The sequence below is a fragment of the Phyllostomus hastatus genome, unplaced genomic scaffold (genome assembly GCF_019186645.2).
Source record: "Phyllostomus hastatus isolate PE091 unplaced genomic scaffold, TTU_PhHast_1.1 phas_contig_58, whole genome shotgun sequence".
Lineage (NCBI taxonomy): Eukaryota > Metazoa > Chordata > Mammalia > Chiroptera > Phyllostomidae > Phyllostomus > Phyllostomus hastatus.
The window spans coordinates 16616092-16632435 of record NW_025333916.1 but is presented as its reverse complement, the minus strand read 5'-3'; the positions used below and the strand labels follow the sequence as shown (position 1 = coordinate 16632435).

The window sequence follows — 16344 nt, the reverse complement described above, 5'->3', positions numbered from 1 at the left end:
AATGTACATACATAAGTCCTTTACTTGTAAGAACTCATTTAATGCTCACAATAACTCTGTGAGGTGGGATGACAATTATCCACATTAATAGTAAGAAAACTAAAGCATAGAGAAATTAAGCAACTTGCTCAAGGATATGTAAGTTTATAAGGGACATTAATAGGATCTGAACCCAGACAGCCTGGCATTAGGACCAGCAAAGCCAACCATTAGGATCAGCTGCGTCTCCACAATGATGGCTAGTCTTGCTCACCTAATTGCACGTGACACTGAGAGAGAAAGGGGATTCATGCTGTTCTTCAGAACAGTGAACCCACCTGCTGGGAGAACCTATATCCATTGAATAGGAAATGCTGAGCAAGCAGATCAGTTGCAACTCCTCATTTGGGCGGGGGTGAATAGGGGGTAGAGATGTGAGTGGGAAGAGCAACAGAAGTGTCCCCATCTGTCAGCATTGGCAGCAACAGAGAGGTTCTAAAGTTCCCGAGTTTCCCCTGTGCCCTCCCAGGAGACCTCTGCCAGTCTGTTCAGACTTAACTCTTTCCATATTCTGGACAATCCTTGTCTGGATACTCCAGTCCTCGGGGATTTGCTTTTGGGAGTGACTCAAATGCATTGTGATCTGTTTGTGCCATGATCTCCTATAGCATTTATTGTCTTCACTTATAGTAAACATTTTTTAATAGGCTAAAATCAGGATGTGTGGTCTATATACAAGACCACTGTTCCAAATGCGTAATAATCTGAAAAAATGAATGATGGTGGCTGCCATTTTCATATACCTTATTTCATACATCTTATACTGTTATTTAATCTTACAATGTTATCTGATTGCTTTGTGAATGCTTGATTTAATTCTTTAGCTAAATTGTAGTGTTTTTAAGACCAAAGATATATATCTCATACCACACATTACATATATATATATATATATATATATATATATATATATATATATACCAGCATGCTACTTTCTAACAATAAGGTGGTTGATAAATATTTAGACAAGATAAAGTGCATTCAGGGTGGTGTGGCCATAGAAATTATTTAATGGATTTCTTCTTTCCTCATTTTCCTCTTTTTCCCTCCCTCTCTTCTTTCCTTTTATAGCATCTCCTAGCTCTTAGGTTGTTGATGTAAAGATTAGAAATGAGGAGAGAAATGGTTAAAGCAGCAGATGGGGCATTATAAAATTCAAAGGCAGAATAGACGTGTAGATTTGATGATTTTTGGATTTATTTTCTGGACTATTATCTATCTAGGTTCCAGACTGTCTATTTCTTCCTTCCCATGTGGTCCATCTTTTTGTGGTGAGCTGGCTCAGCAGAATAGATCTCTGGGCCAAAGTTCTGGGTTTTAGGCTCCTATAACCTGGTTAGCTTTACCACAAACAGAGCCTCAAAACAGAGAACAGGGAAGAGAGTGTGGGTGGACAAGTGTGGGTACTCCAGGGCCTACAGCTTAGGGCACACGTCCCGGTGGACTGGGGATGATCATCATGCCTCTTAGCCTACCTGCTCATCTGTAAAATGGGAACCAGTCATGGAGTCATTGTGAGAATTATTTCTTTACTTAGATGTGTATTTTCTTTTAGTCCTACTTTGGTAAGTTGCTATGCAATAAATATTGAGATTTTGAACAACAAAGTTGGAACAGTGGCCCAACTATTTATATTTATATATACATATATATTATATTTATATATACACATAAACAACTATGATTTATATGTACCCTTTATTGCACATCTAAATGGTAAAATTCTAGATTCTGCTAGAGCTACTGAAGATTTTGGTAACATGGGATATTAGAGACCATGTGGTTCAGTTTTCCAAGGGCAAGAATCCTTTTCTAAACACCACTGAGAGATGGTTAGCTGGCTATGGCATCTTACTCTATTTTTAGAAAAGTCTTCCAAATCTCTAACTTTGATCCATTATTCCTATTGGTGTCTTCTGGAGCCACACAGGAGAAATCAAAGGTCTAAGTAATTGTCCACATTTTCCCTGAGCCTTTTTTCCATTACCGTGTTTCCTCTTTGAACGGGACACCTCGAGGCTTGTAGCAGCAGAGGACTCTCACACTTGCTCAAGTCTCCGTGTTCAAGAATTCTCTTTGTTGAGTGGTGCTGATCACTCTGGTGTTAACAGCGCACATTTTCATTGTACTTACTTTTTGCCAAAATGGGAATATGGTTGGCAAATGGAAAATAAATAAAACCAATGGTGAAATTGAGAATGTGATGAAGACGGTGTGAAGTAGAAAGGTTTTGGTTCCTTAGGCCCAGTGACGTTAGAGGTTTCAGATTAACATTGCAGTGGTGAGAAATTTTAGTCACCTCACTGTAAGAGAAGACTGTGGCAAATGTGACTCAATTCACAAGTATGCTCAGTCAGTGGCTCTAAAGCTGACCAGAATTAAATGTCTCTTTCTAAAGATAATAAGTAAATGGGAGGGCTGGGGGTGGGGTGTAGCCAATCACAGGGATCAGACATCCTCCCCTGTCTGGACTGGTAATACAAAAGAAAGAGAGGAACCTGTATGGGAATTTAACAAAACATGGGGAGGGATGTTGCCTTTTCCTACAAGACAGGGGTGATTACTTGAGCCACCATGCACCATATGCCTGGTAATTTATGGAAACTCAGATACCTGGGTTGATGAAAGTTTCTCTATTCCAATTTTTATATGATAAACTCTCAAAGATTTGAAGAATAACCAAACATATCAAGTTCTTTTAGCCATTCTCAAAATGACAGGTTTTCTGACCCCTTGTCTTGTCACTCTCCAATGAGCACAGTTTCACCTCAGTTCTTTATGAAATTTGGAATCCAGACACACTATATTTTCCTGTTCTGGTAGAAAACCACAGTAGGAGGCAATTAAACTCTTACACCTTGAGCTGGATTCTAAGTTAAATTCTCTCTAAATTAAAATCTAAAATATGTTCAGTAGAAGAATACATCTGAGCTAGTTCTTAAAAGCTGATATTGCAGCATACCGTGGATTCCATGCATGCTAATGCTTTGCTTTATTTATAGTTTCAAATTTACAGTCTATGCATTGGGTTCTGTTGTACAAATCACTCAGCAATCTCTTGCATATCACTGAAGCTGCAACATATAACTCCCCCTAAGCCTTTGGGAGAATTAGAAATTTTTCATCATGAATCTGAAACAACCAAGAAAATAAAACCCCCACAAGAATAAAACCAACAAATAACACCACAACAAAACAGTATGACCTTTTCTTAATAACCAAGTACCCAGTGTGCTGGTTTAAAAGTTTAATTCAGCCTTTTCTTCTTTCCCCACACACTGTTATCTGAGGAAAGCATGGTGGTGGGGGGAGAAGAAGATCCAATTACCCTGTTTTGCAGATGTGGACTGAGTTCAGGGTCTTAGGCATGCTTCAGATGACCAGTTCCCAGGTTAGATTTGGTAATTTCACCTCCATGGCAATGACAAGACACACTTCATGCTTTTCAAGGCACTTTGAAGTATATTATTGCATTTGATCTTCACCTTGGGGATTAGTGGGAGAGGTGGCCTCTTCTTTACTTGGCCCAAGAGCAACCTGAGCACAGAAGAATTGCCAGAGGACAGAGGCAGGCCGAGAATCCCAGTGTCCCGCCATGCAGCCTGGGGCTCCTTTTGCTGAACCACACAGCAGTTGCTGGTATGAATCTGTGAAGTTGGCTTGTACTGAGGCAAATATGCCCGTGGCAAGAGTTCTGAATCTTGGAGTTGAACCACTAGGGAACCAATTGGGAAGTGAAAAGCCTTCAGCATCTTATTAGATGCTGAAGAAGTGAACCAATAGGGAAGGTGAAAAGCCTTCAGCACCTTAGATCTTTGTTTCTAGAAAGTCCTGGAGGAGACAGTTGGATAATTTGACATATGTTTTAATAATAAAGAATAAACTTCAACATATAATGATGATAAGAAAAGGCGGAGTAGCTGTAAAATTAGTCTCCTTTAACTTACATTGAATCTTCTTTGGAGCTGAAGTGCCCATGAGAGAGAGCCATGGTAAAGAAATGATCCCAGAATATAAAATATTCACTGAGGCAAGAGGAGGAAATGTTTTCTGTCCTAGAGACCAAGGGACCTGGGTCAAGAGCACAATGCTTTAGACTTCTCTTTCTGAGTTAGTACCCTACCAGCTGACATAAATGGTGGCCACATGCAATAGGCAGAGAAGTCCCTTTTAAGTAACATTCCAATGACAGGAAGTACAAAAGAGCAAGAAGGCCAGAAAGGCGGGTGATAAGTGGTATCAAGAAACATGGTGTGTTCCCCCCTGAACTATGCTCACCTTACTTTTGTTTTCCCTCTGTCTTCTCTTTTTTCTTCCTTATATGATACCAGGGCAGTGGCAGCAAATCAGATTTAGAGCGATCTGTCTGTGCCCCGAAGGCTCAGGGATGGGATGCTTTTCTATCACAAAGTGCTGGTCGTGCATCAGGAAATGAATCGATGTTCCCGTGAATGTGAAATAAGTCTCAGTTGTCCATCTGGGTGAAGCTAAACTTTTCAGAGTCAAAATTAGAATAAGGGCAAATGTTTAAAATATATTTCACTTCCACTTTACAATAAGTTACAGAAAGGAGAAGAAAGGGAGACAAAGGAGAAAGAGAGGGATATAATCAATCATGAGCAGAATAACATGACGACATACTTTATTATTGCTTAGGAGGTACACCTAGTCTGGGGAATTGCTGTCCTTAAATATAAGTTGTGACACCACTAAAGTCCTAGAGGAGAACATAGGCATGAAAATTTCAGATATCCCATGTAGCAATATTTTCACCGATATGTCCCCTAGAGCAAGGGATGTAAAGGAAAGAATAAACAAATGGGACTACATCAAATTTAAAAGCTTCTGCATGGCTAAGTAAAACATCAGCCAAATGAAAAGGGAACCAACTGTATGGGAAAACATATTTTCCAGTGACACCTTGAACAAGGGTTTGATATAGCAAATATATAAAGAACTCATACAACTCAACACCAGGAAGACAAATAATCCAATTAAGAAATGAGCAAAGGACCTGAGCAGATACTTCTCCAAGAAGGACATACAGAGGGCCCAGAGACATATGAAAAGATGCTCAATATCACTAGACATCAGAGAGATTCAAATTAAAACCACAATGAGGTACCACATCACACCAGTCAGAATGGCCATCATTAACAAGTCGACAAACAGCAAGTGCTGGTGAGGATGCGGGAGAAAAGGGAACCCTAGTGCACTATTAGTGGAAATGGAGGCTGTTGCTGCTGCTGTGGAAAATAGTATGGAATTTCTCCAAAGAACTAAAGATGAAACTGCCTTTTGATCCAGTGATCCCACTGCTGGACTATACCCTAAGAATCTTGAGTCACCAATTCAAAAAAACCTATGCACCCCAATGTTCATAGAAGTGTTTACAATAGCCAAGTGCTGGAAACAGGCTAAGTGTCCATCAGTAAATGAGTGGATCAAAAACTGGTGCATTTATACAATGGAACACCATGCAGCAGAAAGAAAGAAGGAACTCCTACCCTTTGCGACAGCATGGATGGAACTGGAGAGCATTATGCTAAATGAAATAAGCAAGATGGTGAAAGACAAATACCATATGATCTCACCTATAAGTGAAACCTAATCAATAAAACAAATAAGTGAGCAACATAGAACCAGAGGCATGGAAATAAGGAACAAAGTGACAGTGACCAGTGGGGAAGGGGAAGAGGGATAACAGAGGAAAGAAGGGGGAAAGGTCTAGTCAAGGAACATGTATAAAGGACCCATAGTAATAGACAACAGGGTGGAGACTGGCTGGGGGGTGCGGGTGGGTGGGGTGAGGATGAGGGGAAATGGAGACAACTATGCTTGAACAACAATAAAAAAATTTTAAAAAGTAAAATATGATGAAAAATAAAATCTACACCTACCTAAAAAAATAAAATAAAATAACAGATATTGGCTAAAAAAAGAAAATGAACAAATATTTTCATTGTGGATTATATAGCTATACATGTTTATTATAAATGATTCAAATAATATAGAAATGGGGAAAGTGGAAATGGTCTTATAGTACCATCCCTCCACAATTGCCATTGTTAGCTATAAATTCATTTCTATCTTGCAGAAGCTTAAGGACAGAGTTTTAAGTGAGCCTGTGTTCGCATATTGGGTTACATTTGTTCTCTCTGCAAAAGCACATAGCATAAACAGCAGCCAACCATGATAATGAAAACCAGAAAGCTGAAAAATGAAAATTCATATAAAGCCACAATAGATGCCAATAAGACCCTAAACATTTAAATTTCCTAGGTCTGTTCATTATGTTTTCTTTCTGGCATTTTATAGTCATTGTATGTAAAAGGTAAGAATCTTTGGTGAATCTGCCAACCTACCGTATCTTTTCTTACTGCTTTTCTAGGGGTTTATGAGATCATCATGTTCTGGTTTTCCATCTTATGATAAAAAGATATAATTGGTAGCTTAAGAGGTCTTTTGTGTCTCTTCTCTGGATGCCTACCTGAATGTGCTTATACACTCATGCAACTGATCACCATGTGTGGCTGTTCAAAGCAAATTTATTAGGTTCATTGCAACTCATGTTTTTTTGCTGATGATCATTTATTCACCAAACATTATTAAGGGCTTTGGTGTGCCTGGCACAGTGTTAGCATCAAGGGTATCCAAGTGCAAAGCTGGCAGGGAAGAGAGATTCATGTGTGGATAACTTCTAGGTGATGTGAGAAGAGGCGCCTGGGGTTACTGAAACCCAGAGGAGAGAGGGACTCCTATGGCCAGAAGGTGCCAGGGAAGGATTCTTAGACAAATTGACATTTCGGTAACATAAGTGATGAAAGTTCAGTAAGAGTCTGTAGGTGGAGAAGGGACTGGGGATGAAGGAAGAATGTTAAGACAAAGACATACTGAGAGAGAATGGAGTTAACTTTTAAGTGCCTACTGGGTGCCAGACACAGCACCCAGACAGCTAATTCAGTCCTATATGGTCTCTATCATTGTTTTCATTTTGTTCCTGAGAAAAATCAGTCTTAGAAAGGTTATATGACTTGCCTAAGGTCTCCTAACTTGAGTTACCACTGGGACTCAAGGGTGTGAACAAGGACTCACACCCAGGCTGACAATTCCGCAGCTGGCACTTAGTCAGTAGCGTGAAGTGGAGGAAGGAGCTGTCTCCTTGTGAAGAATGACAGGTCGGCATGGCTGGAGTGTGGCGTGCAGAGGCAGAAACAAGGCTAAAAATGGAAAATGGGGCTAGTTTGTGAAGTGTTTTCATCCTGTGTAAAACGTGCTCTTAGAGCAGGAAAACAGCAGCAAGGTTTGTAAACAGACATGAAAGCTCAGATTGATTGATTTTTTAAGAAAGAGAACTCTGGCCGCATAGCTTGGGATAGAGGGATTTGGGTAAGACGAGAGGTAGGGTCAAAGATTTATCCTCACTACACTCAGATGTGCAAAGAAAGCATTTTTCTAAATTTGACCTGACTTTCTCCTTAAGATCCCTTCCCCACTTAATAAATGGAGACAAAAACATTTAGCTGAGGGTAGTAAACTTAGTCAGCTTCAATAATGTAAAATATTCTAGTAGTCCATTTTTCCCTCTGCACCTCACTAAGATGGTGCCTCAGTAAGCAGGGTTCACATGTCCTGGAGATCTTGTGTGTGTGTGTCAGAGTTTGGGGGGGTCCCGGCTGGTGCTGACTGGGGTCTGGTGTTGTTTTGGCTCTGCCTCGAGCAGCTGTGGTATCTGCTGCTGAAGTATAGATCAGCTGTAACTTGTGGTCAGGGCCTGGTTGTCCATTTTGCTCACTTGGTCCACCTTGGTTCTTGCTGGGACTGCATAGCACCCCCATGAGGTCTGACAGTGACCTTCCCCCACAGTCCTCCATAGTTCAACTTGGGAATGTCCACACCATTTAGAAGCTATTGAGGCTCTGGATAGCTTAGACCCTATATTTTCCTAATGTTCTTATACCAGTTTTACTGATTTCCATGATATGGTCACTACCCATGGGGTCACCACCCCATGTTGTCATGAGGATGGGGTGGAGAGAGAGGATAGTCTGTAGGATGACATCCTTTAGATCCTCAAAGGTAAGGTGATACAGAAACTCTTTGGCTTTTGGTTTTGTCATGAGTCCCTTTAACACCTCACCCTCTTCTGGGTTTTTAGCCCTGAGTGTCTATACTCCATGGTCTCCACCTCCTTTTCTTTTCTGTATCTACCTTGGCCTCTTCTTCTCTCCACCCTTCTCCTTGTGTTCCCAGCTCACCAGGACTTCTCCAGGTCATCCTGTCCTCCTTCTGGAGGGACTGTTAAGCTTCTGCTTTGGGCTGCAATAGCGGCCAAGCTACAAGGAATCAGCCGTAAGATAAAGAAGTCTAAGTCGGACAGTATTTCAAAGCTGTCATGTCTATCCTCTGTGATAAACAGTTACAGTAGTCTACATGAGGGACAATAAAAGCCAGAAGAGAGTCCTAGGAAGGAGCATTGGTGAAACCAAATGTGGGGCTCATGACAGGGAGAAGCTCGGGATGACTTTCATGTTCCTGGTTGGGACAACTGTTGGATGAAGATGTACTTGACAGAGAAAAGACAGGAGGAGAAGGAACAGTTGTGAGGGCAGGGGGTTGGAGGAAGGGCATTAGGGGGTGGGAGGGAGGGAAGGAAGGTTTGGTTTGGGCATGCTGTCTCGTAGGAGAAATTTGCCCTCCCCCCCCCCGCCCCGCCCCCGCCCCAGGAGAGAGAATCTGCCAGGGGAAACGGATTTGGAAATAGGTGAGACCATCCAGGGAGAAAAAAAAAAGAGAAATCACTATCATTGTAGATGTTGAATTTAAAGACATAAACATGATTATCGCTCTATTTTAGTTCTTCCTTGCACTCATGATGACTTAGTAGTGGGGACTTCTAGTTCCTGAAGTAGGAAGGTCAGAGGACACAGGTACTGTGCTGTCACAGATGTCTGCTGTGGCTGTTCACCCCCAGGAGACATAAATCCTCGGTATATACAAGGTTCTTATCACAGCGTGTCCAGACGATGCAAAGAAAACTTTGATGAGTGGTTAAAAAGAAATAATTTTCAGGTACATGCAGAGGCAGTGTTTATTTTTTTGTGGTTGAACTGAATTTTTAAATTGAAATTTTGGAAACATAACATGTAGTTCTCAAAATTCTTTCCCTCATTGTTATGCCTGAGACATGGCTTAACCTTTGGATGTACTCTGTGAGCATAATTGCCTTGCTGTCTTTTAAAGGCGGCTTTTAATTGTGTTGCTGAGCAGCAGCTGCTGTGGAGGTGCTGGCTGTAGTCTTTCAATAGTTGGGGCCAGTTCATTAATTGTTTCCTCCCCCTGGACTGCGCATCAGGGCTTGGGTAGTAGCCAGAAGCTGTTGAAATGCCATCACTTATAGGATTGCCCTTTAAGCCACTGATTTGTTATTTTATTCCGTTTCCATTCTTTGTCTCCCAAATTTAAATGAACATTTATTGAACACAGTGTTAAACTCAGTTCTTCCCATTCTCAGTGGCCTTTTCACCGGATTATTTCCCCTAATTCATAGCATTTAGCCCTCTGGCTGGACAAGAGGTGTCCTTAAGGACTAACGACAGCTTGTCATCTACGGGGCTCAGGCCTGCCGTGGGGGAGCGCCATGATTATCACAGGTGGGAGCCAGAGTCCTCAGTCCACTGCTGATTTATGCTCAGGTAACCTGCAAAGTTTCTTAGGTACTTTTTTTTTTTTGTAAAAAAATCTCCAGAACTGTTGTCCTGAAAGTTTTTAATTCGTTTGAGTGTTTAACGGTCCCACAAATGAACAGTGTGCTGGGTGGGACAACCGACGGAACTCTGTGTTTTGGCCTTTGGTTCTCCCGCTCGGAGCTGCTCCGGGGGGCTGGTTCTTCTTGTGCCCCAGGGCGAAGTCGTGGGTAGGCCCAGTGAAGGTGCTGGTCATTCTCATAATAAAACACTCTCCAGTCCCATTTCCTTCCTGGAAAGTCTCAGCTTGGTGATGAACATACCCAGCCAGGAGTAGGCTGGTTTAAAGTGAAATCTTCTCCCACCCCTGACTGAGATTTTAGATTTAGTTTTTCAAATTCCACACACACGCACAACAAAACAAGAAACAACCTATTCCACAAGAACTTATTTATTGAAATGTATTGAAATTATAATAGATTAATTTATTTTTAGAGGTGATAAACATATTTTTTAGATTTAAGTATTTTTTATATTTCTTTCCTATTGCAAATGCTGTGTTTCCAAGATTAAGCTTCCTGTTTGTTGTTGTTGTAGTGCCAAAGTGCAACAAATTTTTGTATATTGATTTTATATTTCACAGTTTTGCTGGGTGTTCTTATTGTGATAACTTTTCAATGACTTTTTAATGGGGATAATTATATCATCTGTGAATTTGATTTATTTCCTGGCTTTCCATTTCTTGTACCTTTTCCTTTGATTTTGCTATGTTGCCCTCCAGACAGAGTTGATAAATAGAAGTGGTGATAATTTTAGATGGGGTTGCTTGTAATAGTTCACCATTAGGTAAAATATTTGTAGTAAATTCCTGGCAGATATCCTTTATCAGGCTCAGAAATTTCACTTTCTAGTTTGTAAGGAATTTTTGTCATGTGTTTGTGAAGAGTTTTCTCAAATACTTTTTCAGCATCCAGTGAGAGGTCATGTGTTGACTCTTACGGAGGGGTGTTAAGATGTGACCTATGGTATCTCCTAGGTGCAGAGTCATTGCCAGCTGGACTGGGGGTGATGTTACATTTTGAAATATTATTTACATAATTCAAATGTGCTTTGTAAACATATACCTTTTGTAGGGAAATACCATGTTGTTATGCTGTCATGCTTGAAAAATAAAACTAAATTTTTTGTTTGTTTGTTTGTTTGTTTGTTTTCCTCTCCAGTATTACTTCACTGTCCTTTTTGGCCATGAAGGTCAGAAACCACTGGAGCTGCGCTGTGAGGAGGAGCAGGATGGTAAGGAGTGGATGGAGGCCATTCACCAAGCCAGGTACGGGCTGGGACCCTCTGTGTGAGACTGGATTGTCTGAGTCTTTCATTGGGGGCATCACTGTTGACGGTAGTTTTGGAGGAACTGCAGTTTCAAGATGGGCTTCCCCTTGATACCTCCTCCTTAGTCACGTGTGAGATGATTTTCTGAAATTTCTGTGGCTGTTTTCTAGCTAAAGATGAAAGGTAATAGATACAATAATAACAGTGATAATTGGCCACTTCTGTGGATTTGTTCCTATGCACCAGCCTCTGTTTTCTATGTGCTTCTCAATTGAGGAATTTCTTAAATGTGTTGATTCACTTATCCTTTCAACAGTTTATGAGAGGAGTATCATAAGGACTCCCCCCTTTTACAGATAAGGAGACTGAGGCCTGGAACGGCATTTTGCTTGCCTTTGCTTGCCTGGCCAGGTTGCACAGCTAGGCAGTGGCAGAGCTGGGCTCTGGACCCAGCACTGCCAACACCTGTACACCCTGTCCTGTGCAGCCCGGTTATCAAGAAATTCGATGCCAGCCTTTCCCTAAGGAAACAGAAGAACATGATTTTGCTTCCTCTTAAGACATACCAGAAAGGTAGACAGGAATACACTTTGCCTGAAAATGACTTTTCTCCTTTATTTTTCATATTTAATTCCAAAGTCCCACTCATTTTGTGCTTCAAATGGCTCCCACGCTCACTGATTTTTGCCTGTCCCCTCCTTAATCCACGCTGTCCTCGCTCCACAGTCCCCCACTCATGTCACCCGTGTTTCAGCAGCAAAACTAGAACCAGGACGCACTTTCTTTCGCCTGACATGCCCTCCCTTCTAAATGTCCATTCATGTTGCCACCACCCCTTCTGGAAATTTCCCCCTTCCACCAGTCAGTCCACACTGGCCCCCTTCTCCAAATTGCTGCAGCACTTACATTACTACATGTCAACTAGTTAACAATTAGCGCAGTTTAGGTTATTTTTGACATATTTCATGTGTACCATTTCTGTTTCCTGAACTGTACCTTGAGCATGAGGAAGAGGATGAGGGCACATTCATTTCTGAATGAAGCTCAGGCTAATTATACAGTAGGTGATTAGGACATGTTTTCAGATGATTTTAAAGACAATGAGAATGTTCTGAGTGAGTTTAGAATGATCTTTGAACCCCTGAGACTTTTTCTCTGAAAGTCTCTTCCCATCCCCGCTGCCCCGCACCCCGCCCCTTTTTATAACTACTTTCTATCAACCATCTCCCCTGTGGTGGGTAGCACACTAAATGCTTCACATACTTACTGTTTTTTAATTCCTCACAACTACCCAGGAGGGATTATTAACCCCATTTCACACATGAGAAAACAGAAGTTCATGTTGATTAAGCATAGTGGCCAAGATCTAACGGAAGGTTGTTTAGCGGCAGAGCCATATTCAAACCCAAGTCAATCAGACTTCAGAGATTTTAGTCAATGTTCTGTGTTGCACCTCTCTTTGTTATTGCCTTTTTCTCTTCTGGTTCCATTTCTTTTTCCCTTCCTCAATGCAGAGATGAAGATGGGTTTATGTGAGGTCAGGGTTGAGAGTAGAAGGTGTTAGTTTCAAAATATTTCAGTTCCTTTTCTTTCCTTCTCTACAACATATTATTGGGAGTTGGCCACTAAATGCTGCTGTCCAGGTGGGGGGGCCCTGGTGGCAGCTCGTTGACATCACGGTCCAAGCACACTGTTCCGCTGTCCTTGCTCTTGGTGGCTGTGTCTGCGGGTATTGTTCCGGATGCGGGACTAATGTGGAATGACTTGCTGTAGAAAAAGGTCAGGTCTTCAAAGGTGAAAGAAGTATGAAGTTGGCAAGGTAGAGCCCTTGGGTCATTTCCCGACACAATCTGTCACTACTTCTGTGCCTTTATATCTGGGAGTTAAAGTGAAGTAAATAGTTTAAAACACATAGCTGTCTATCTTTTTCATTCCAGAAGAGCCAGATACTATTTATTATTAGTAACCTAAATTCCTTTGTAGTTGCCAGGCAAATAGTGAGGTAGGCCAAATACAGAGTATGAATTACTTTTAAAATACTTAGATTTCAAGTAACAGATTTTTTTTGTATATTATAAAACCTGTCATATAACTATTTGGTGTTGATTGGCATGTGCTCACTACCAGGGCGTGTGTGATCTTGTGAGGACACATGCTTTGGAAACCACTTCAGTGGTTTAGGTAATTGAATAGTAAGAATTCTCTTCTCTTTGGATTTGGTGATTTGGTTAATAATTGATCTTTTTTCCTGATGTCCTGACTTTTTGGTTCATTATATTTGCTTTTTCTTTGGCTTGAAGTCCAGGATTAGGTTCTTTGATGGGTTCCTTTTAATCTGACTGTTTTATAGCTGAGTTCTTCTATTTGACTTCTTTACATTGAGACCCTTCTTAAATTTTTGTTTTATAATCAGGGGAGATAGTAACTTTTTCATTGAAGTTTCACTAAGTCGAGTTTTTGCTATAATCTTGGATCTGCGAAATTTATCTTAACTTTTACAGCAGAGCCAGAAAGTTAATGAAACAGATTCAGAAAAAGGATTTGTAGCTGTTTTTACTTGGCATTGTGCTAATTAAAACAACTGGTTAATTGACTAAATATTTCACCTTTAGAGGACAGTTTGATAGCGTTAATTTGCTACTGTTGCCTTTTTAATAGAAAATTCTCAATAATTATGGTTTTATTGATCCCTCTTCTTAAAAGTCTGAGCTTTTGATTAACTAATGACTATTTTAGCCTGAGATGAGGTGTGTTTTTTTGTGTTTTTGTTTTTTTTTGTTTTGTTTTCCTGAGCCGCAATCTTCCTGCAGATACTACATATAAACAGACTGCTCAGAATTTCTCTCTTGGTTACTGCTGCTTTCCCTGGATGGCTTCTCAGGACCAGCCTGGTTGTGTTGTCTACATGTGCCATGAAAATTGTATTCTTACTGCTGGCTTTTGTACTCAGAGCTGAATCTACATTTGGGTCCTTTTCTGAGATGCAGAGTTGCATTCTCCCTTAGATCTGGCTCAGGGTAAAGTCTTTTTGGAAATTAAATTCTCTCTTGAAGCTTTCACCTGGTCCAGGAAGCTTGTCTTACACTGTTTGAAGTTGGCCATTATTAGATTTTGAGAACAGTGACACATTTAAAGATCATTTCATCACATATTATTAGCACTGGTCCCTGGGAAGCTGCTAGCAAGACTCTGTTTTGTTTTTGTCCGAATGAAGGGGAGCCAGAGCATTTTAATAGCAACGACACCTATGCCTATTCCATACGTGGTCTGCTAGTTGGGTATGGAATCTTGGACGTTCATCTTTGTTCTCTTGGTCATATCTGCCCACCATAGTTGGCTTAGTTGTAAACATTAAGGCAATAAAAAACACTCAGTTAACTGTGTGTCCTTAGGGCTCAAAGGCTGAAAAAACAACACCCACAGCACTTTCTCTCCACAGTTCAGCTGCTGGAACACTGACCAAGTGAAGTCTTGGCGGTGAGAATGTGGCTATGGCCTGAAATTGGATCCAGGTGTACCTTTTTCAAGGCTCTTCCCATTCTGGCCTAAGCATAAGACCTGAAAGATCTGGTCTGTGACCGTTGGTTGAGAAGAGAGGTGGGAGGTATTCCAGAGATGCCTAGGGTAGTCTGCAAAGGACTTCATGATCACCTGGATATGGGCAGTATTAGACCAAGGTGGCATCTAACACACCTCTGAGCTTGAGTCCCTAGTTTGGATGTTGCCACTCCCTGGGAGGAGAAAATGATGAATGAGAGCAGGTCTCTGAGGCCAAGATGATGAGCTGGCCAGCAAGGGCTTCTGCAGAGCGTTGGAGGGTATGATCACGTGGAAGGGGCAGTGGGAGCCATGTGATGTAGAGGGTCCTCCCTGCCCACAGTATGTGTGTAAGGTGGGAGAGAATGAGTATTGGTGGCTACTAAGAAGGTAAAGTATGTTTTGAGGGGGAGAACTGCTTAGGTTCCTACCAAGGCTGAGGTCAAGGAGGGACTTAGGGAAAGTTGGAGATGTAGAGAATATTGTGCCTGGGCTAGGATTTCCGTGTTTGAGACTGTCCCACTGTCTTTTTCTTTCTTTGTAATGTTTTCAGCTGACACTGTGCTCAACCCCCCACCTGGATTCTCTTTCCTTCCTCAGTGTGTGCCGTGGCCGGTGGTTCTTAGACTTTCCTCTATGGGGAGGGAGGGTGTCTGCAGGGAAAAAGGAATTGGGCACAGGCTTCCATCCCCTAATTCTCATGGCAGATTTAGTTTATTAAGGGCTTGACAAAGCCCCTTCCTTCACCCTGTCAGTCTAGAACTTGATGAGCAGGGAGACTTAATCCTCCAGTTAAGTCTTTCAGTTAAGTCCTGTCCTCTTGTCAACTCTAATCCAGCCTCTTGGATCTGTCTTTTATCTGCAGTTCTTTTGATTACATGTGCCTGAGGCAGCATGTTGTTTCTCTCCCTGTCTCTCTTTCTGTCTCTCTCTCTTTCCCTTTCTCCCTCCTTCCTGCCCTCAACAAACACACACACGCAACCATGGTAATTGTACCAAACACTGAATGCTTGTCGCCTCATTCTTTTGACTTGGACAGAGGCACAGTTTAGAGCAAAGTGTAGAGTATAAAATCTGTCCAACACAAAGGGCCACTGTGTATGTCATATCATCCCCATAAAATCAGCACTAAATTTATGGAATGTGCACAGAGAAATCCCTCATAAATCAGAAAAGACTGATTACATAGAAAAGCTGAAAATGTTTCTTATATCACCGCAAAACCACAGGGCTAGAAAATCTGAAGTGGGCAATGATGTTCTAGCCTAAAGCAGTCCTGAAGCCACATTTTGTATCCTTCTAACAGTAAGACTATGACTACTGTAAAGCTGAAAGTGTGGAGTTTGTTTATTTGAGATACTAGATTATTTGATTAAAAACTTCTGCCACAACTTTGCCTTCAGATTTGTTGCAATGGGAGAGAATTCAACATTTTCCTCCCTGTGAGCCTGCACAGTGCAGCATGAAAGGAAAGGGGTATCACGTGAACTAGGAATGGTGTCACTTGTTGTCGATAGGGAAAAGTGGGCTTGAGTTTTCTTATTCTCAGCCCTTTGTTAATACCTTCACCTGCCAGTTATCCTCCCTGCTCCTCGGAGTGTTTGTGCTTCAAATGTTCATCCCCCTCCTGAAGCACCCAGCTTACACTGCAGGACAACCTGCGTCTAGGGCCACAGAGCAGGTGCCCTGTCCTCACATGCACATTGGCTCACCTTTGGAGGTGGGGGCACCTCATGACTCTTCACTGTCCCCA

General features: G+C 41.5%; 1 protein-coding gene across 6 annotated transcripts in view; it reads left to right on the top strand.

The window, feature by feature from the left end:
• RASGRF2 (Ras protein specific guanine nucleotide releasing factor 2) overlaps positions 1 to 16344 on the top strand; it is a 196992-nt gene that overhangs the window by 46030 nt on the left and 134618 nt on the right. For all 6 annotated transcript variants that reach the window (XM_045847896.1, XM_045847895.1, XM_045847894.1 and 3 more), the window contains exon 2: positions 10946 to 11052. In XM_045847896.1, coding sequence (XP_045703852.1) covers positions 11030 to 11052 — 23 coding nt within the window. In that variant the 5' untranslated portion in view covers positions 10946 to 11029. The remainder of the gene's footprint in view (positions 1 to 10945; positions 11053 to 16344) is intronic.